The following is a 23,252-nucleotide window of genomic DNA, read 5'->3' on the forward strand; positions in this document are numbered from 1 at the left end:
GTAGTCATTTTAAAATGAATCAGAGAAAATATTTCTTCACTCAAGTAATTAAACTCTGCCAGAGAATGTGGCAAAAGTAGTTAGCTTAGCAGGGTTTAAAAAAGGTTTGGATAATTTCCTAAAAGAAAAATCCATAAGCCGTTACTAAGATGGACTTGGGAAAATCCACTGCATATTCTGGGATAAGCAGCATAATATCTGTTTTGCTGTTCTGGGATCTTGCCAGGTACTTGTGATCTGGACTGGCCACTGTTGGAAACAGGATACTGATCTTGATTGACCTTCAGTCTGTACCAGTATGACAATGCTTATGTTCTTAAGTACCCCCACCCTGTACTCTGCTAAAAAGCAAGATGATGGCTCGCAGTATGTATACTTTTCACTGAATTAGGAGATGGTGCTCCCAGTGGTGTGTCAGAGGAAAATAAATGTGCATACTGAACACAGTGATATATTTATGGATATTTTTTTACATGTTGCTGTATGGATTATAAATTGGTTGAAATTTTGTATGCTGCCTACAAGAATTGCCATACTGGGTCAGAACAAAGGTTCATCAAGTACAGTATCCTTCCCACTGCAGCTCCTTGTGACTTGGCACGTCACTTAACCCTCCCACTGCCCCTGTTACAAAATAAGTACCTGTATATATGTAAACCGCTTTGACTGTAACCATGGAAAGGCAGTATTTCAAATCCCACCTTCATTTCAACTTTGGCCAATCCAGGTCACAAGTAGCTTGTAGAATTCCAAAAAGTACAGAGTTTCCAAAAGCGACATAGCCAGACCCCACATTTTGGGTGGTCCTCTGCCAACATGGGCAGGCACACTGTCCTTTCCCCCATTCCACCCCCCCCACCCAAGCTCTCCATACCCCTACCCTACTCAAATATGAAATACCTGAGCTAGTGGGGAGGGATCCCCTAGTTCCGTTAGCTGAAGATACCCCAACTCCATCCTGCAGAGATCAGTTGGCGGCAGCTTAACTGAGCCGCCAGACATTGGTGCCTCCCAAAGCTGCCGCCAACTTGCTGCGCTGGAGAGTTTTAGGGTGTCTCGCCACTGGTTTCCATGCTACTTTGCTTCTAGGGATAAGAAGTAGCTTCCCCATAGGGATAAGCAGTAGCTTTCTCCAGGTCTATCTTATATAAAAATGTAGAGACTTTTCTCCCAGGACTTTGGCCAAACCTTTTTAAAACCCAGCTATGCTAACTGCTTTTATTTTATACATTTATTTTTTCATTTTATTGGGCTTTATTAATCGTCTTCATCCAAAGTGGTGTACAGTTGGTAGAGCTTGACATAAAACTTACAATTTTGTTAACAGCATATCAATAGTAAAATGACCAAATATAAGTATAAACGCAATATATGAGGTGAACCTGCAGATGGCAAGTTGAAACCTAGTAATAGGACTAACATGATTCAGTATCAGAAATAGACTTAAGAGCACTTTGAACAATCATAAAAAAGAAATATGATGCCAGTACAAATTAAACCATAATGATACATATGAATGACCAAATAGTGAAGTGGCCTTAAGATGAAACAAATGCTGGAGGCAGAGATGGTAAAAGTCACAATTTTATTCAAAGACCCCCCCCCCCCCCCCACACACACACACACACACAGTCTGTGTTTCGGCATGTTGCCTGTGTCAGGGGTCAATAATCATCCAGCCCATACGCCAGGCCCCCTCCCTGCCCATCTTCAAATCCTTGCTCAAAGCCCACCTCTTCAATGTCGCCTTCGGCACTTAACCACTACACCTCTATTCAGGAAATCTTGACTGCCCCAACTTGACATTTCGTCCTTTAGATTGTAAGCTCCTTCGAGCAGGGACTGTCCTTAACCCTAGTAGCGCTCTAGAAATGTTAAGTAGTAGTAAATAGTAGTAATCCAACAAATGGAATAATGTAGTTGAGCACAGAGTCCTGGAGACTGGCGTAATGGACAACCATGGGGGCATCTACTCTGTTAGAGATCCTTGTTGTATGTTAAAGAGTAAACTCTTCCTTCTTTCCCTTTGACAATATTGTTCACACTGCCATCACATTAACTTCCGAAATAACTATAGAGTATTCATGTGCCTTGGGGCATTTTCCCCATGCCTACTAAATAACCACATCATCCAGGAACAAGTTCCAGAGTCTAACTACCTGCTGAATGAAAAAATATTTCTCCTATTTCTTTTAAATGGACTTTCTTGGAATGACTTCTAGCTTTTATACTTTTTGAAAGAGTAAACAATCAATCAATTCATATTAAGTGGTTTCACACCACTCAGAATTTTATACACTTCTATCATATCCCCCGTCCCAGAGCCATTACTTCTCCAAGATGAAGAGCCCTAACCTTTTTATCCTTTCCTCCTTTGAGGCTTGTTTCACCCCCTTTATCATTTTGGTTGCCCCTCTCTGAACCTTTCTGAATTTTGCTATATATATTTTGAGATTCAGAGACTAGAATTGCAACTGAACAACTGGAGCCACTATGTTTCTCTGTTTTTTTAAATCTCTTCCCTTCCTAATAATTCCTAACATTCTATTTGCTTTTTTGCACACTGAGCAGAGAATTTCAATGTATTGCCTACCATGATACCTTTTTCTGGAAGATGACACCTAATGTGAAATCTAGCAATGTGTAGTTATAACTAGGGTTATTCTTTCCTACGTGCACTGTCCACATCATAACTATTTCACAAATCTTGAAATTTTTCAACAAGATACACTAACAAATGTCATAGAGGGAAATGAAACCAAACGATAAAACCTTAGAAATTAAAAGAAACCGAGGGGTGGGGGAGGGGGTGAGGGAATTAAATATCTTCCTAATTATAAGAAAAAAGATGACAACTTTGTAAGGAACAATTAACAGAAGCATAACCAATATAGAGAGACATTTCAACCAGAAAGAAAAATAGTAGGTAAGACCAAACTAAGATGACACATTTTATCTAAAAAAAACTTCTTCAAATGACCTGGGTCAAAGCAAAAAAAAAAAAAAAAGTTACCTGGAAACTGCAAGAAAAAAAAAGTGGCTCCTAGAGACAAAACATGGCCACAAATGCTTATGCCTTAAATGAATGGCCCTGGAAAAATCAGAAAATACAAATATACACTGATCCTCTGTTTGTGCAGCGCTGCGTATGCCTTGTAGCGCTATAGAAATGCTAAATAGTAGTAGTAGTAGTAGATCCAGAAATCATGAATTCTTATAGCACAAAAACCCACCTTCTGTAAGGTCCAAAGCAAAGGTTTCATCAAAATAGCACAGGCTGGTGGGAATTCTCCAAAATATTTGTCAAGTTCAAACTATCTGCAGAAATGTCCAGTCTCTGTACCTCTTCATCTTCTAGAATCGATACACAAAGCAAGGGTGATAGCAAAGTCTCTCTAAGCACTTGAAGCACCTCCGTTAGATGCTTCCTATGCATATCCAGAGGAAACAGAAATTTGCCCTTTTGGAACTTTCCAAACACTGATCCCAATGTTCCAAGGCTTCCATTTTGAGATGGATAGCCTCTTTACTCTTAACAGGAGTGCTAATGCAAGCCCTCAACTCCTCCAATTATTGTTCCATCTTTCCAAGCCTCTCACCCTGATAACCCAAATCCTCCTCATGCCTAGGGTCTGCAGCCAAGAACAGTTCTCAATAACTATGCCAAACCTCTTTCCACGTTGGGTACAGCTCATGCAACGTCTGCCAAAGTAACTTTCCCAGGTTCTAACTGTGATCCCCAGAGCTCTCTGATCACAGAATTGTGCCTCACAACCAAATTCCTGATAACATGGGAACCTAAACTCAAGGTACACCCACCAGCCATGCTGTCAGTAGTCTTGGGTAAAAACCCATGAAGACACACTGCTGTAGACTTCCACGTACGGCGCACCTTTGACATCCACCACAGTATTAAAGACTTCAGCAGCCACTACATAGCCAAATTTCCGGGGAGTGTCATGACATTCTGGGCTCATGGAGAACTCAGCATTCTCATAGAAACAGTCTATACAGTACCCAGCCCTTCCTATAGAGCACCACTTCCAACCACAGGCACCACAATGAGAGTGTAGAAGTTGTAAACCCACTGGCAAGAAGTCCTGGGTGAGAAGGGAGGAAATAATTCTTCCTCTTGTGCTTCTGTTCACAGGTTGCACAAACTATGGTAGGTTGTGACCACATCCAGAACTCAGAACTCACATGTCTGCATTGATCCCTGACCCAATTTTGGCTCTCTCTCTCTCTTCATATGTAATGCATTTTTTGCTTTCTCTCTCTTCTCTTTCCTTGATCTGCCCTTTTAGCTTTTTTCGTACTCTGCTCTTCTCATCCACCTGTGGAGTATAACTTTTTTAATTACTAAAGTGCTGTGTCTGCTCTTTCTAGTTTCATTGCATGTACATCATTAGCTACCATACAAGGTCCCATGGCCACAACTGTTATCACTGATGATTGGGAACATATTGCTTCTTTACTACTGGTCAGTCTTTCCTTCTTCTCGATAGCTGCATGGAGCAAGATCACAGATCCTTAAGATGGATGTACAATTGTTCTGCAATGGATCTCAGCACTGTGTTCAAATTCAAAAGATGTATGGTTCATCCCATTTGTGCCCATCCTCAGACATACCTAGATATCCTTCTTTTGCTCAGCTCTTTTATTATGGTACTACAGACCCTCAAAAATGGAAAAGGAGAATTTTTTAAAAATTTGCTTTTAGAAATTACACATTTCCCAACAACAACAAAGAGAATATGAGCAAAAGTAAATGACATTATCAAAAGGACAATAAAAAAGGAGGAGATTATTTCATACGTAACAATATCGACTCAATTAACCCACAACAAGAGAACAGATAAACTTATTAACGTGCTAAAGATTGTACACTGCCTTGCGTGAATTCCTTCAAAAAGGCGGAAAATAAATCCTAATACATAAATAAAAAACTGCTTAAGAAAAATGTAAAGAAAACAAAAAAGATGATAACATCTTAACATTCTGGGCTCAATATTTAAATGAGCTCCAAAGATAATAATTCTCTAATTGTAAAGAATCGAGAGGATCCAGTTACAGCTGAAAAAACAGACACACAGAGATAAAATAACTTGTCCCCAAACACCTAAGGTAGGAAAATCCTGATCTCAGATTTGCCACTAACTTGAGGTTCTCTAAGATAACCACTGGGCCACAAATTCAGAAATTCTGCATCATGTGACACGCAAAAATGACTGAACTGAAAGCAAATAAAGCATACTATCTTTCTTCAGAGTAAAACCAGATCCATTCGGGCCAGATGCCCTGCTACCAGGTGACCAATACATCCCATGTATTTTCTGTTTGATTGCCAAATGCATAGGTGAAACTGGAGGACATTTTGATTTATGGAATTCTCTTAAGATTACAATCGAGGAGCACAACGATTAGAAAAGGTCAGGAGAGGACACTTGCGACTTGCCCCTCGGCAGCCTAGCTGTCTTGCTAATGTAATACATTAAGGAAATCATTTTATCATTTCCTTCTTTGTATATACTTTCAGAAAGACAAATGTCCCAGCATTACAAAATGACTGCACATATTGGACAGACTTTCCTTTTTTTTGTATGTGTATACACTGGGGGGGGGGGGGGGGGGGGTAAGGTTGTGTACATGTTTCTACATGTCAGTTCTATGTTTGTATATCTAACTGGCTCCCATTTATCTGTGCTTAACCATAAAACTTCAAATTATCAATTTAATATAAATCAGTACTTTTATTATTATTATTATTAGAATTTGTATAGCGCTACCAGACACACGCAGCACGAACACCTGATGCAGAGAGACAGTCCCTGCTCAATAGAACCTACAATCTAAAACATACAGACAGACAAGACAATTAAGTTTCAGGGTCCCCCTCCCTCCCTCTGAGTTTCAGGGTCCCCTCCCTCCCTCCGAGTTTCAGGGTCGCCCTCTATCCGAGTTTCAGGGTCCCTCCTCCCTCCCTCCGAGTTTTATCATTTGGGTTTATTGTTCAACCTAATAAACCCAAATTATGCCAAGGAAGAATTCAGAATTAGGTGTTAGCACAATAAAACTGAAAAACAAATATGTCCAAGACAAGTGTAGACATTTTATGATACTTATTCTGCAGGAGTGGAATAGCAGTGAAGGCCCATAAAAGGAGAGGGCAGCAAATTATGAAGTGGACTAAAGCAGAAAAAGCCTTGTGCCAATCCTGTGAGAGTTTCTATTTGAAGACTGACCTCACTAGGATCCATTCCTTAGAAAACAAAGAAGGAAGAATTTAGTACACTATATGAACATATTAAAAACAAAATCCTACAGGGAGTCTGAATTTGTTTTTGAGAGAGGACAACTTTTCTCCATTTCTTTCCAGCTCAATCAGCAACTTGGGTGGGATAGTTGGTGTCATAAATCTTTACTACTATTTATCATTTCTATAGCGCTACAAGGCATACGCAGCGCTGTACACCATACACAAAGACAATCCCTTCTCAAAGAGCTTACAATCTAGATAAGACAGTACACAGACAGAACAATTAAGGGTAAGGGAATAAAGAGGTGAGGATAAAGGACAGGGTAAGTGAGTTAGGAGTCAGAAGCAGTGGTAAAGAGGTGGGTTTTGAGTTTGGACTTGAAAACAGCCAAAGACGGGGCCAGACGTACAGGCTTGGGAAGTCTATTCCAGACGTGAGGTGCAGCGAGATAAAAGGAATGGAGTCATGAATTAGCAGTAGAGGAGAAGGGGACAGATAAGAGAGATTTATCTACAGAACGGAGTACTCGAGGGGGGACATAGGGGGAGACAAGAGTGGAGACATACTGGGGAGCAGCAGAGTGAATGCACTTATAGGTCAATAGGAGAAGTTTGAATTGAATACGGAAACGGATAGGGAGCCAGTGAAGTGACTTAAGGAGAGGGCTAATGTGGGCATAGCGACTTTGGCGAAAAATGAGTCGCGCAGCAGAGTTTTGGATTGATTGAAGAGGAGAGAGATGGATAAGAGGGAGGCTGGTGAGAAGTAGGTTACAATAATCGAGACGAGAGGTGATAAGAGTGTGGATAAGGGTTCACACATGACTACATTTTGGTATGGTCTATGGTTTGACTATATAGATCTCCACTGCTGAATAGCTAAATTAAAGTGAAATTTGTTATTACCCGCTAATTTCCTTTTCATGATTCTTGCTCAACCAGTTCAGACAAGTGGTCGTGACCATGTACAGAACTCAGAGCTCATAAATCTTTGTCCATCCCTGAACTCCCTCCATCCACATCAAATACATTTCCTTTCCATGATTCTTGCTCAATCAGCAGGAGGCAGTGAGCACTCACTTCCAGTGGTGACACCACCAGTATAGGGAGCGGTACAGCCATGGAACTCACTGGTATACTTCTGTCCAAGCTGACCTTGGAAAAATGAAAACAAAACTGAGAAACGTACCCAAATCTAGATCCCAAACATGATTACAAAACAATCCACCCAAACCCCCTGTGAATATAAAGGAACAATTTCAACTGACATCACAGAGAGAAACCAATGGACATGATCCAATGAGACTTCCCGGTTGGGTCCTGGTCTAGGTATAACAGCAATCATAGAAAGAAAATTAGCAGGTAAGAACAAATTTCACCTTATCATTCTGCTAGACCAGACAAGTGGGACATACCAAAGCTTTAAGGCACCAGGAGGGAGGAAGACAACAACCCTCCCCCTCCCCCCAGTCCTTTTTAGCATGAACTGTCATACTGTGAGATTGCTAAGGGAAGCAAGGTTGAGTATATTGCAACCCTACCTAGTTTCAGTTACCACTTATTCTAAGGCCTCATACAACAAATATGTTGAGCAATGGGCCCTCTTCCTCTAATGGGATATCATGGACTAAAAAGCTGCTGCTCTTCTACTCCATCCACTGATCAGTAAAAAAACAAAAAAATCCAGTTTACGAGAGATGGGTACTTCAACTTATCCAAGTAAGAACAGGAGAAGTATGACAGATCTAAAAGGTCTGCCCTGCAGGGGAGGAACTGTTCTCAGAGACCTTCACAGATGAGGAGGAATTAATATGAAAAAGCCTTCACCTTTGAGAGGGGTCTAGTTGGGTCAATAGCCTCAACAAGGCCACGTGCCTTAGAGACTCCAGGCATGGCCCAGTACAATGTTTAGGCCCCAGATGTCCAACTGCGGGATTACTATGGAAAAAAGGCAGTTGCTTGAATCATATCTAGCAAGACTCCTATGAATTCCAATTGCTGTGTTGGCAGGAAAGATAAGACAGTGTCACGTTCTCAAAGCAGGAACTAGGTTTGTGAGCCCTTGGGCCACTGCCGAGGAGCAGCAGCGGCAGGCAAATCACCCAAGCAGAAAGCAGTGCTGAACACAACAGGCAGGAACCACAGAACATAACTAGAAGAGGCTTTAATAGTAGACAGTAAGCATTATCCAGTAGCACAGCAAGGTCAAAGGGGCAGGCAGCAAACACGGGTAATCCATAAACTAACCAGAGTCTTATAGGCAGGCGGAAAGCAAAGTCAAAGTCCAGGTCCAGGCAAAGGGTCAAAGGCACAGGAAGCAAGCAAGTCAAAGTCCAGGTCCAGGAACAGGCAGGGTCCAACACACAGGAAACTTTCAGAGCAAGAACTCCAACAAACCAACCGGAACTCATGGAAGACCTTTGATACCAAGGCCAAGCAAGCAAGGCTCACAGAAGCTAATAAGCCCCTCAGCAGCTGACACTCACCAGCCAAGTAAGGTTGCTGTTCAAGGACAAACCAGCAGACCAAATCTGGCAACCTGGAAAATCCAGACCGGACTCTCTGATGTCTGGAACATGGAAGACAGCAGAAAACAGTCCATAGCAGCCACCAGTTCTGGCCACCAGAGGGCAAGGAGAGCACCCACATGGAAAGCAGACAGAGTACATCTTATGCAGCAGTGGCAGGTGGGAATAGGCATGCATTTGCAGTGGGCCATTCAAACGCTTCTAGAAGCTTACTGGAGTAGAGCTCCTGTACCAGGTTCTGTCAGTGATGTCACCCATAGATAAGGACAAAAAAAAAAAACAACAACCCTATTTGTGGTTTCAACTTATCTCTGAGTGCTGACAAATATTCCATTGAGAATGGCATATGGTCCCTTAATTTACTCAGTGGATACAAAGTTCCACACAGTCTCATGTTCCGGAGGGGTTTGTCCTATAGTTTCTTAAAGGGCCTCAATAACAGGTGTCAGGACAAGGTCCATATCTGGAGCTTCCTGCCCATCAACTTCCACCTCCCAGACTCAAAAATAGTGAACGAGGAGAACACATCTCACTCTATATGTACCCAGTTTTTCTCCTGATCCGTGTCATAATGATCTTTCAGGGCTTTTATCACTGCTGACTCTCCTGAATTTCTACACAAAACCAAAGAGGCTTTCTGGATCTGCACCAGTGGAGGAGTGGCCTAGTGGTTAGGGTGGTGGACTCTGGTCCTGGGGAACTGAGGAACTGACTTTGATTCCCACTTCAGGCACAGGCAGCTCCTTGTGACTCTGGTCAAGTCACTTAACCCTCCATTGCCCCAGGTACAAATAAGTACCTGTATATAATACGTAGGCCGCATTGAACCTGCCATGAGTGGGAAAGCGCGGGGTACAAATTAAAAAAAAAAAATAAGGTACCAAAAAGAGAAGACTTCAAGTCCAAGTAGAATAAAAAATTCTTTATGAAAAAACCTGACGTGGTGTACACCTTCAGGCTCATTTTCAAAAGAGGACGCCCATCTTTCGAGACAAATCGGAAGATGGGTGTCCTTCTCACAGGGTCGCCTAAATCGGTAAAATCGAAAGCCGATTTTGGGCGTCATCAACTGGTTTCCGTCGCGGGGATGACCAAAGTTCACGGGGGTGTGTCAGAGGCGTAGTAAAGGCGGGATTTGGGACGTCCTCGACCCATAATGGAAAAAAAAGGGCGTCCCTGATGAGCACTTGGACGACTGACTTTACCTGGTCCTGTTTTTCTTACGACCAAGGCACAAAAGGTGCCCGAACTGACCAAATGACCAATGGAGAGAATCGGGGTTGACCTCCCCTTACTCCCCCAGTGGTCACTAACCCCCTCCCACCCTCAAAAAACATCTTTAAAAATATTTTGTGCCAGCCTCAAATGTCATACTCAGCAGTACGGAGGTCCCTTGAGCAGTTTTAGTGGGTGCAGTGCACTTCAGGCAGGCGGACCCAGGCCCATCCCCCCTACATGTTACTCTTGTGGTGGTAAATGGGAGCCCTCCAAAACCCACTGTACCCACATCTAGGTGCCCCCCTTCACCCATAAGGGCTATGGTAGTGGTGTACAGTTGTGGGTAGTGGGTTTTGGGGGGCTCAGCACACAAGGTAAGGGAGCTATGTACCTGGGAGCAATTTGTGAAGTCCACTGCGGTGCCCCCTAGGTTGCCCGGTTGGTGTCCTGGCATGTCAGAGGGACCAGTGCACTACGAATGCTGGCTCCTCCCACGACCAAAGGGCTTGCATTTGGTTGGTTCTGAGATGGGCATCCTTGGTTTCCATTATCACTGAAAACCAGAAACGACCAAGTTTAGGGATGATCAACTCTAAGGACGACCTATATGTCAAGATTTGGGCGTCCCCGACCATATTATTGAAATAAAAGATAGACGTCCATCTTGTTTCGATAATACGGGTTTCCCCGCTCCTCCATCGGGACGTTTTGCGAGGACGTCCTCAGCAAAACTTGGGCGTCCCTTTGCCCCTCTTTGCCCACCTAGGGCTGCCTCAGGGGTATATAGCTAAAACCAACAAAAGGAATACATATATAAATAAACACTCGTCTTCATTAAAAATAAATACCTTGAGTATGAAGAATCCAGAAAAAGTGTACACTATCAACGATCATATAAAATAAATATGCAATTATATAAAAAATGCAATTATACAGAAAAAAAGGAAATAACATTTGAATATGGAAATATCAAAATTAGACAGATGTGTGACATGCATATATTAAAAAATGAATTAATAAATGAACCCCAAGAAAAATTTTTTCTCAATGTGACATATACATATACATTTTAAAAATGATAAAATAATAATTAAAGAAATAGTTATTAGTGAAAAATGCTTGAATCCGTGTGAACAGTGTTGACAAGATGTCCCGAATATCGCTGCCTTTCGTCTGGCTATCAATACCAAGTTGTCACTGTTCAATAACACTAAACAAACAAACAAAAAAAAGGAATGAGACATGCAAGTAAAAAAACAATAGAGACCACACTGAACAAATAAAACAGTTCACAGAATCAGAATTATTCTTGAAATATCTAATCATTATAGATGTCCAAACTTAGCAAAATGTGAAACAGCATGGGTTCAGGATCAACATTTGTTGCAAAGACTACTCAAAAAAAGAAAAAAACAGATGCATGATGGGAACTTAATATACTCACTAATTCTGGCGTGAGCTCATGTTAGTTAAACAAATCACAAATTAAATGTTAAGTCCACTCTGTTAAATAAATAAAAACTAAATAGTTAAAATGAAATGTGTGCAAAAATACTAAAATAATCTAAAATACACCAGTGAAATGCGCATGCGTTCCAATGACACTAATAATGCAATGATATAACAAAAGAGAGGGAACGAAGTACAAACTAAAGTCCAAACAAAAAAAACAGCACCACGGGCCTTTAAAAATGGAACACAGTTCTTTAATGAATGAGCCTTGACAAAAAGACCCGACACGGGCCGTGTTTCGGTGACTAGCACCTGTGTCAGGGGTCACAGTGATGACGTGGAAAACTTGGGGAATAACTCGAATATATTCCTCTACAATATATTATTCCTTACCCCACGTCTCATGTAGTAAAAGCACCAAGGCACTTTCACTTTCTGTATCCAAACACGGCCCGTGTCGGGTCTTTTTGTCAAGTCTTATTCATTAAAGAACTGTGTTCCATTTTTAAAGGCCCGTGGTGCTGTTTTTTTTGTTTGGACTAATAATGCAATGGCCAGCTAAAATGTGCTGTTATCGCCAATAATAGATTAGATAAATCTCTGATTATGGCATTACAATCAGAGTCTATTATCATTGGCAGTAACAACACATTTTGATTGGCCCTTGTAATATTAGCGTCATTACAACATACGTGCATTTCAATAGCGTGTATCGGAATGTTTTCTGCAGATTTTTGTTCACACTTATTTTAAACGTTGGGTCTAATATTTACTTTTGGACATGCCTCAAAGTTTGTGTGAGCGCCCACCAGCATTAATGGTGTAGGGGGTCTTTTACTAAGATGCACTAGTGTTTTTAGCTGGCGGTAAACGCTGAGACACCCATTATATTACTATGGGTGTCTCAGCGTTTAGCACCAGTTAATTTTTAGTATGAGCTAAAAACGCTAAAGCACCTTAGTAAAAGAGCCCCTTCATTCATCACTAGCAGTAATAATACATTCTGTTTGGTCATTTGTACAATTATGTCACTGGAACACGTGTGTTTCAATGGTGCATTTCAGATTTTAGCTATTAATTCTTTTATTCATTTAACAGAGTGGACTAAATATTTAATTTATGATTTTTTAAAATAGCATGAGCTTGTGCTGGAATGAGTATGTATAGTTCCCACCATGCATCTGTTTTTTTTAGTAGTCTCAGCAACGAACGCTGATCCATAATCCATGTTTCATTTTGTGGTAAGTTTGGCTATCTATAATGATTCGATATTTTAAGAATCATTCTGATTCCGTGAACCATTGTATTTGCTTAATATGGTCTCTACTGTTTGTTTTTTTTAATTTGCATGTCTTATTCTTTTTTTTTTTTTTTTAGTGCTATCGAGCGGTGACAGCTTGGTAGTGATAGCCATACATAAGTAGTGATATGTAGTTTTGCATGTGGTTAGGAACATCCTGTCAACACTGTTCACAAAGAACTATTTCTTTAATTATTATTTCACCATATTGAGAAAAAAATTTCTCGAAGTTCATTATTTCATTTTTTAATATATGCATGTTACATATCTAATTTTAATATTTCTATATTTAAATGTATTTCCATTTTTTAATATACAATTACATTAAAAAAAAAATATAACTGTATATCCTATATAATAATTTGCACCTCTGCCTGGATGGCTGGATTCGTAACACACTTCCCATTGGTCCGCCCTGGCGATGACATTAGAGGACGGATCAGTGAGAGGCAAGGGAAGTCAGCAGCACCAGCCAGCGGAGGTGAGTAGAGTATCGCCCCCTCCCCTCCGAGTTCCATGCCCCCTACCTCCATCCCCCCCCTCCGAGTTGCAGGACTTCCCTCCCCCCTCCCCTTCGAGTTGCAGGATGTCCCTCCCTCTCTCCCCTCCGAGTTCCACTCCCCCCCTCGCCTCCCTCCCTCTCTCTCTCTCTCCCCTCCGAGTGCAAGCACAACCTGTCCTCCAGCAGCCCCTTGCCTTCCTGCGTGCCGGCTGTAATTTAAAAACTCTTACCTCGGGGTCCGGCGTCTGCAGTGAAGGCGACCGGTGCTTCAGACTGCCTTCCCATGTGTCTCAGCTCTGTCTCTGGTCTCGCCCTCATTTCCTGTTTCCAGAAGGGTGGGACCAGAGGCAGAGCTGAGACACATGGGAAGGCAGTCTGAAGCGCCGCTTGCCTTCACTGCAGACACCAGACCCCAAGGTATGAATTTTTTTAATTGCAGCCGGCACGCAGGAAGGCGAGGGGCTGACGGAGGACAAGTCGTGCTTGCACTCGAGGGGACAGAGAGGGAGGGAGGGAGGCGCGGGGGTCTGGAACTTGGAGGGGAGGGAGGGGCGTCCTGAAACTCGAAGGGGAGGGGGGTGCTGGAACTTGAAGGGGAGGGGGGCAGGGGGTCCTGGAACTTGAAGGGGAGGGGTGCCTGGAACTCGGAGGAGAGGGAGGGAGGGGGGCATGGAACTCGGAGGGGAGGGGGGCATGGGAGGAGAGAGAGACAGGGAGGGAGGGAGGCCATGGAACCTTGCTAGCGCCTGTTTCAATTCTTTCTGAAACGGGCCTCTTTTACTAGTTTATATTATACTAGGAAAAAATGTCCGTTTCTGAGCGGAATGAAACGGGCGCTAGCAAGGGGCCCCCTCCCTCCGTCCCTCGAAGCTACTTGCCTTGTTCGCCCTCCCTCCGTCCCTCGAAGCTACTTGCCTTGTTCGCCCTCCCTCCGTCCCTCGAAGCTACTTGCTGCCTTGTTCGCTGTGGGCCGTTTCGGCCCTCGAGTGTCAATAGCTCCGCCCTCGACGTCATGACGTTTTGACGCGTCATGACGTTTTGACGCGAGGGCGGTGCAGACACTCCAGGGCACACCGGATATCTCGGGCGCCTCAACTTCCGTGGAGGCTTCAGAACGTTGGGGTTTCCTTTTATATATATAGATGATTGTTGCTAGTGTACAATTTTTCTGGAGTCTTCGTACTCAATGTATTTATTTTTAATGAAGATGAGTGATTATTTATATATGTATTCCTTTTCTTGGTTTTAGTTATATACCCCTGAGGCAGCCCTTGGTGGATGAAATGTGGAAAACTTCAGGTTTCTTAATAAAGAATTTTTTATTCCACTTGGACTTGAGGTCTGCTGTTTTGGTTACTTTATCTCCTGAATTTATTCCACAATGGAAATCAAGGAGGAAATCCTTTTGCTATGGAAGAAAAGCAGTTGCTTGAGTCATGTCTAACAAGGCTCATATGAATTCCACTTGCTGTGTTGGCAGAAAGAGGAAGGTCTCACACAACAGTAGCAGCTGGGAAAAGGCGTGAATGTGTGATGGGCCGTTCAAATGCTACCAGAAGCTTGCTGGATCAGAGCTCCTGCATTGGGTTCCACTGGTGACATCACCCATAGGTTAGGATTAATCAGTGCATTTTTTCTAGTGAAGAAGGTGCCGGTACTCAAATGCCAGGCCACGTTTCAGGGTTGAGGTGATCACTGAGGGACCCACCCCACAATAGCCAGGCCCCCTGCAACCAATCACGGACAAGGCAGAATTGGTGTGTAGAGCCTGAGATCTTTCATCATTATTATTTATTGCATTTGTACTCCACATTATCCCACCTATTTGCAGGGTCAATTTTAGCAGACAATGGAAAAGGTGCCAGTACTCAATACCCCCAAGTACCCTCTCAAAAAAAGCCCTGGGATTAATTAGCACTGCTTGTTGTTGGAGAAAAAAAATCATTAGATGATGTCACCAAGAGGGTTACCAAAATGGCAAAGCCTGAACCACAAGTGCAAAAAACCAACACCCACTTAATACAACTTGGCAGTGCTTTAATGTATTCCTGTTTCAGGAGTGAAATTTAACTAAAACAAATAAGGGGTCCTTTTACTAAGCTGAAAAATGGCCTGCGGTAGTGTGAGCGTATGTTTTCGACGCGCGCAGATCCATTTTTCAGAGCACCTGTAAAAAATGCCTTTTTAAAATTTTGGCCGAAAATGGACGTGCGGCTAAATGAAAATTGGTGCGTGTCCATTTTGGGTCTGAGACCTTACCACCACCCATTGACTTAGTGGTAAGGTCTCACGCGTTAATTGAGTGGTAATGATCGACGCGCGTTGAATGCCTTTTTCCGTCGCAAGTAGTGGACATGTGTAAAAAATGAAATTACCATCCGGGCCACGTGGTAGCTGGGCAGTAATTCCAAATTGACACACGTAGGCACCTACGTGGCTTAGTAAAGGGGCCCCTTAGAGTTGGGTTTTTGATTGCACTCCTTAGTTAATATTTTGTTAGCTGGATGAGAACCCATCTCCCAATCTTTATGTCTTAGTTTTGTTGAGCCATATGATAGGGGTTTTCATCTGATGTTTTGATTAATGTTGAGTATTTAAATAATTTCTCTCTCACCTTTATCTACATATTTAGGGACCCTTTTACTAACACATAAGACATAAGCATCGCCACTCTAGGACAGACAGACCAAAGGTCCATCTAGCCCAGCACCCTGTCTCCGACAGTGGCCAATCCAGGTCACAATCACCAGACAAGATCCATGGAGCGAAGCATTTTGTACTGCTTGTCCCAGGAATAGTGGATTTTTCCCTATGTCCATTTAATAACATTCTATGGCCTTTTCCTTCAGGAAGCCGTCCAAACCTTTCTTGAACTCTGCTAAGCTAACCGCCTTAACCACATTCTCTGGCAACGAATTCCAGAGTCGAATTACGCGCTGAGTAAAGAAAAATGTTCTCTTATATGTTTTAAACTACTGCACTCCAGCTTCATTGCATGCTCCCTTGTCCTAGTATTTTTGGAAAGCGTAAACAGACGCTTCATATCTATCTTTTCCACTCCACTCATTATTTTATATACCTCTATCATATCACCCCTCAGCCGCCTTTTCTCCAAGCTGAAGAGCCCCAGCCTCATAGGAAAGTCGTCCCATCCCCTTAATCATCTTTGTCGCCCTTCTCTGCGTAGATGCCTACGAGTGTCCAACTCCCATCAATTTGAAACCACCGCCTGGCTACCGCGTGGCCCAGAAGGTTAATTCCATTTTTTACGCGCATTGGAAAATATTTTTTATTTTGTGGCGCACTGAGCTAACCGGGCAGTAATTGGCAGTGTACGATTACTGCCCGGTTAACGCGCGAGACCTTACAGCTAAATCAATGGGTGGCGGTAAGGTCTCAGACCCAAAATAGACGTGTACCAATTTTTATTTTGCCGCACGCTCATTCCCCCCCCCCCCCAAAGGACTTTTTTACAGGCACGCTGTAAAATGGACCTGCGTGCATCCAAAACAGGCGCCTACGCTAGCGCAGTCCATTTTTCAGCGCATCTTAGAAAAATGATCCCTTAGTGGTGTATATTTGATTATAGCAAAGAAGTGACAGAATTCTCGCGTGCTTGGGACTGCTAAAAGAAAAAAAAAAAGGACGCAAAATAGGAGAAAGTCAGAAGACTGGAGACTGAGTCTCGATGACACAGTAAGCAAGGGCAAATGGGTAGACTGGGTGGGGGCAGGCCCTTATCTGTCAACAGCTATAAACTTCCCAAATTAAGAATTATTCAAAGGATCTCTCTATTACCAGTACAAATGAAACAGAACAACTTTGCAGATTACCGTATTTTTCGGACTATAAGACGCACTTTTTTCCTCCCAAATTTGGGAGGAAAATGTTGGTGCGTCTTATAGTCCGAATGTAGCAACCCCCCCACCCCCGTTACAGGCACCTCCCTCCGTTAAAGGCATCCTCCCTCCCTCCGTTACAGGCACACCCACCTCTCTCCCTCCGTCGGAATTTTATATTTCAACATTTTTATTGATGACAAAAGAAGAAAAAAACATCCATGATATTCATACACCGAGGTTCAAATAGGAAAAGATATACAATAAGGACCAAATGATACATTTCGTCATCAAACTTTTAACAATTTAACCCCACCCTGCCCCTCTATCTTATGTTCAGCATTTTTTTCTTTTTTATGTTTCAACAATTTTTTATGGATGATATAATAAAAATGACCGTCAACCATTTCAATATATATCAATTGAGAAACAAGACAAACAAGATACCAACAGGGCGAAAATCGCATCATCAAAATATTAAACATTTTTCCCCCTCCCCCCTTCCTCTCCAACTCCGCCCCCCACCCCACCCCCCCAGATTATATGCCACACCATTGATGTACTTTTAAGCGTATTGCAAACAACTAAAACTCATCCTCCCCCTCTATTGCTGTAACCATCCTCATTCAAAAGAAGCGTAGAGAGCCTGGACTCTTATAGCTCCCCACCCTTTTATGGTTCAACAATTTTATCTTAATAATTCAACATTTACATTGCAGTCTGCCAATTCCATTTGAACCTCTTTAGGTAACATGTCATAACCACACAATAGTAATGTTTACCGTTATCCTCCATAGTTCGTAATAAGTCCCCCCCTCCCCCCCCCCCCCCCCCAACAACACTGCTATACCCATCAGACTATTACCCTCCGTCGGAATTTTAAAACTCCTCACCTCGTTGGTGTGACTCGCGGTAGCAGCAGCGCTTCAGCATGCATGCTGCTCGGCGATCTTCACTCAGCCTTCTCTCTCTCAGCTCTCTGGTCTGAGAGAAGATCGCCGAGCAGCATGCACGCTGAAGCGCTGCTGCTACCGCGAGTCACACAGACGAGGTGGAGTTTTAAAATTCCGACGGAGGGAGAGGGGGGTGTGCCTGTAACGGAGGGAGGGAGGGTGCCTGTAACGGAGGGAGGAAGGGGGGTGTGCCTGTAACGGAGGGAGGAAGGGGGGGGTGCCTGTAATGGAGGGAGGAAGGGGGTGCCTGTAACTATTTTTCGGACTATAAGATGCACTTTTTTTTTTCCTCCTAATTTGGGAGGAAAACCTAGGTGTGTCTTATGGTCCGGTGCGTCTTATAGTCCGAAAAATACGGTAAGTGGAAACAGATTTGACCAACTTACAAGTGGTGAAGTTATTTATTTATTAGGATTTATTTACTGCCTTTTTGAAGGAATTCACTCAAAGCGGTGTACAGTACAAGTAGGTCAAAAATGAGCAATAGGCAATTATAGCAGTATGAAACATTTTGCCAAAGAAAACAATCATGTCTACAGAATTAAACTTCAAAGCAAAACTCAACACACTTTAAGGGACAAGGAAGAGATTACAAGAGTACAAGGATTTTCGCAGACTCTACAAAAACACGGTGATTCACTGATATGCGTCAATTGCTAATCTTAGAGCAAAGAGGAATGCATCTAGATAGGGTAACCTCTTCTGGGATTATACAGAGATGAGATAACCTAAGCCAAAATGTAGTGTTTCATGTAGCATGGGTAGCGATATTACTGCAGTGCATTGTACAAATTAGTATGTGTTTTAAAATGCAATTTGTAAAAATACATGTGCCTGGACCATTTTTTTTTTGGTGCTCTTTCTCTCTCTCTATCCATTTTTTTCATCCTTTTAAAATAAATCTGGTAGAGGTTGTATTCAAGAGCTACCAAACACATACAAAACCTGTTCAAGGGCAAAAAAACAAACTCCCAAATAGAGAATGACACAGAGACAAAGTTTGTCCCCATCCCCCCGGGCTCTGTCCTCATCTGCACAAGTCTCGAACACTTATGATTTTATATCTAAATCTTTTTATAAAAGTATAAAAAAGAACAATATTATCTACAACTTCTGTTTATATCACAAATAGAAAACAATAACAATGAGCAACTGAAATAACACCCCACCACCACCCTCTACACTTCCAACCCTAACAATATCTGATTTTAGTACCCCAAGAAACCCTAATCCACCCTGCTAAAAAGGCCAGGGGGCAGTGGCGTACCAAGGGGGGGGGGGCGGTCCGCCCGGGTGCACGCTGCTGGGGGGGTGCCGCGCGCCTGTCGGCTCCGCTCGTTCTGTGCTCCCTCTGCCCCGGAACAGGTTACTTCCTGTTCCAGGGCAGAGGGAGCATGGAACAAGTGAAGCCGACAGGCGCGCGGCACCCCCCCCCCCCCCACAGCAGGTAAAAATGCACCGGGGGGGGTGTCCTTTCGCCAGAGGGGAGGGAGTGTCCTTTCACCGGGGGGGGGGGGGGGGGGCTCATCGGCGATCCGCCCCGGGTGTCAGCCACCCTAGGAACGTCACTGCCAGGGGGGCAAAATACAACTCTCTCTGTATGCCCTAGCAGGGGACATATGTGCCCTATGAAGCACTGTTATGATTTTTTAATCTGTGGATGAATAATTCATCAACAACAATCGAAGACCTAACTAGTAGCAGAAATGCACAGGAGACCTCATGCAAGTTTTGTCACTTTTGGCCAGCAGTTTTGCTTGTTTTTCCAAAAAAATCAAAACTTCGTTTGCATCACTTGAAAATAAATAACTGTCCAATTTATTAATAGCCTTCAAAGGAGGCATTGTTCCATTGAAGTCACTCATATAACTGCTAACGTCCATGGGGGCTCTTCCACAGATGCGACGCTTTCTGGGAATGTGGATTGTGGGGGATCCTGAGTTGTGGTTGATGGACTCTAGCCTTCCATTTTAATCTGGTTTTGGTACAACCTTCTCGAAGATTGGGTTGCCTATGTTTTTACATCATCTGGGAAGATAATTGGATTGTCTTTCAGACGTGGGTGAAGAAGAGAACCAACACTGTGCCGCGAAATGCTATTTAATGCCAGCAACAATGGATGAATCTGTTGCAGTAACAGTAAGATGCTTGAGCAACTGGAAGGACTTTACAGATGGTAAGAATCTGATCAGCAGAAAAGACTTGTTGCCACATCAAAGGCAGAACAAGACACAAATGATGTCATTTAACAGTGCTTCATGTAAATCCAAAATCAACTTCTGCAGTTTTTTATCATTGAATTCAGTTGCCAGTTGTCTAAGATATGTTAAGTTTTTACTCATTGAAATTAGCATTTTATAGATGTTGTTCCATCTAGTTGGAACAACATGTTTAAGGGTAGTCTCAAGCCTTAGAGAATGACATGGGGACAAAGTTTGTACCCATCCCCAACCTACTACTATTTGACATTTCTAAAGCGCTACTAGGGTTACGCAGCGCTGTACAATTTAACATATAAGGACAGTCCCTGTTCAAAGAGCTTAAAGGACAAATGTACAGTCACACAAGTAGGGGTCATCAAACTAGGGCAGTCTAGATTTCTTGAAAGGTATAAAGGTTAGGTGCCGAAAGCAACATTGAAGAGGTGGGCTTTGAGTAAGGATTTGAAGATGGGTAGGGAGGGGGCTTGGTGTAAGGGCTCAGGAAGTTTATTCCAAGCATAGGGTGAGGCGAGGCAGAATGGGCGGAGCCTGGAATTGGCGGTGGTGGAGAAGGGTACCCCTTTCCTGCGTCATTCTCTATCTCCAAACCCAACTCTGAAATGTTTTCAGAGATGCCGGTTTCAGGAGGAAAATATAACTAGAACAACTAATCCACAGCATTAGGTTCGTACGCCTAGGGCTGAGTTTTTGATTGCACCCTTCGGTTAATATTTTGATTTTATTTTTCAGGTGGTTGATAAAACTGCCACATTGGCAGCTCTGTTGACAGGACTGAACAAGCAGGATTAAGAACCCATCTACCGTTCTGCATTTCTTAGTTTTGTAAGCCATATGCTATTGCTGTTGAGCATTTAAGTCACCTTTGTGACAATGGGGCAATTTCTGGCCCTCTCTCAATACCGACTGTATTTACCTCCTAAAGGTGCTTCTATTCTATTCATCTCCCTCCCCTTTTCCTACAATTTCTCCTTTCCCTAAGTTTCTGACCATCTCCTTCCTCTACAGTTTCATGTCCTCTTTCCCAATCATCTTGTTCCCTACTCTCACCACAGCACCATTTGGGATACAAATGCAATAAATAAATAAACCCATGACTGAGGAGGTTGGTCAGGCAACCCCACTGGGGGCGGAGAAACCATTGGTGCTGCTGGAGCTTTGAACATCATTAGAGCCCAGCTGATCCTTCAAGCGAAAGGAGGCGCGCACCCATGACAGTTTCCTTGGAGAACATTTGGTTAGCTCTCCAGAAGTTTGACACTATAGTAAAGAAGTCTGCTGAAGATGAATCATGGCTTGTGAGTAAAGCTGATTCATTTCCAAATAGTTTGGAAGGGGTTAAAACGGACTTTTCTGCTCAGATTGAAAAAGCTCAAGATGATATTAAGTCACTTCGGATCGAACTATGGCTATTGTTAATGACAAGACTATTATATAAAAAGTTAGAACAAATTGAGAAATTTAATAGAAGGCTTAATCTCCGCTTGATACATTTTCCCAGATCCCAGGGTCTCTCTCCCCTTGAGGTTTTTAATAGATACCTAAGATTCTTAAACACCCCTTAGAAGCTATTCCTCCTGTAAATAAAGTTTATATTTTCTCAGTAATTAGGGGGAAGGGGGACCAGCAAGCGGCCTTGAGTTAAGAGCCAAAAATGGAAGCTTTAAATGCATCAGCGATTCTTGAAACATCCCTGTCTGATGAGTCTGAGAGGGCTATGCTACTTGTGTCATTTGTGTCTGAACAGAATTTAAATGCACTTATTAGATTTATTTTTAAAAAATCTGAATTCTTTTTCAATGGTAAGAAGATCTAGATCTATCTTGATGCCACCAAGCAAACGCACGATCACAGGAAAGCATTTCTGGCCCTCAGACAGGAGACTATATCTTTGGGAGCCTCTTTCCTGATGGCTTACCTTTGCAAATGTATGATTTATTTGCTGCATTTGTATCCCACATTTTCCCACCTCTTTGCAGGCTCAATGTGGCTTATATTATGCCGTAATAGCGATCACCATTTCCGGATTGAGAAATGCAAAGTAGTGTTACATTAAAGTTCATAAATGTTGAAGTAAATATAAAGTAAGTTGGATAGACAGTTCATTTCAGGCATGGGAAATAAGGGGGTAATACGTTAATGTTCATTGGTGAAAACTGATTGAAGCGGTCAGGTGTAAAAATTTGGTTTTATCTGGTTTGGAGAGACATGGTGTTAGGTCATTTCAGACGGCTCATCAAACATATAAATGGCAAGCGACCGACTCACCTGCAAATGCGCAGTAGAGACTTCCCTCTCTGTCCCGCCCTTGCGTCAAGACGTGATGACGTCAGAGGGCGGAACAGAAAGGGAAACGGACGCTGCCGCTGGAGCCTGGAGACGAAGGAACATCGCCGGCGCACCAACCTCCACCCTCGCCCATCCCTGACTTCGTCGCTGCTGCCGCTCCCGCCACAAGATTGTTTTATGAAGTGTTTAATTTCTGTTATTAGAAGGTTATGTAAAATGAAATGGGATGGGGTATAATCAGGCTACAGCCTTTCCACTTACCGTATTTTTCGGACTATAAGACGCACTTTTTTCCCCCCAAATTTGGGAGGAAAATGGGGGGTGCGTCTTATAGTCCGAAGGTAGATTTGGCTGGCTGGCTGGCTGGCCGCCCGCCCTCCGAGTTCCGGATTGCTGTCAGGGTTACCCTCCTCCCCCCCCCCCCCCCCCCGGCACCACTTCTCCCTACTCACGCGATCTTCCCTGGTGGTCTAGTGACGTCGGGGCAGGAAAGAGCCCCCTCTTTCTTGCCCGGCGCGCTGCTCTCCATCCTCCTGTATGCAGCCTGACGGTCTCGGCGAGATTCAAAATGGCCGCCGAGACTTCAATTCTCGGTGGCCATTTTGAATCTCGCCGAGACCGTCAGGCAGCAATGCACACAGGAGGATGGAGAGCAGCGCGCTGGGCAGGAAAGAGGGGGCTCTTTCCTGCCCCGAC

At 43.2% G+C, this 23,252-nt stretch overlaps 1 protein-coding gene across 2 annotated transcripts in view; it reads right to left on the reverse strand.

The window, feature by feature from the left end:
- ATG5 (autophagy related 5) overlaps positions 1–23,252 on the reverse strand; it is a 299,869-nt gene that overhangs the window by 52,945 nt on the left and 223,672 nt on the right. Inside the window, exon 8 of one of the 2 annotated variants that reach the window (XM_030199171.1) lies at positions 7,355–7,411. The exons of the other annotated variant lie outside the window; for it this stretch is intronic. Within the exon in view, the coding sequence (XP_030055031.1) occupies positions 7,355–7,411 (57 nt within the window). The remainder of the gene's footprint in view (positions 1–7,354; positions 7,412–23,252) is intronic. 2 annotated transcript variants of the gene reach the window in all.

This window comes from Microcaecilia unicolor, chromosome 3 (assembly GCF_901765095.1).
Source record: "Microcaecilia unicolor chromosome 3, aMicUni1.1, whole genome shotgun sequence".
Taxonomy (NCBI): domain Eukaryota; kingdom Metazoa; phylum Chordata; class Amphibia; order Gymnophiona; family Siphonopidae; genus Microcaecilia; species Microcaecilia unicolor.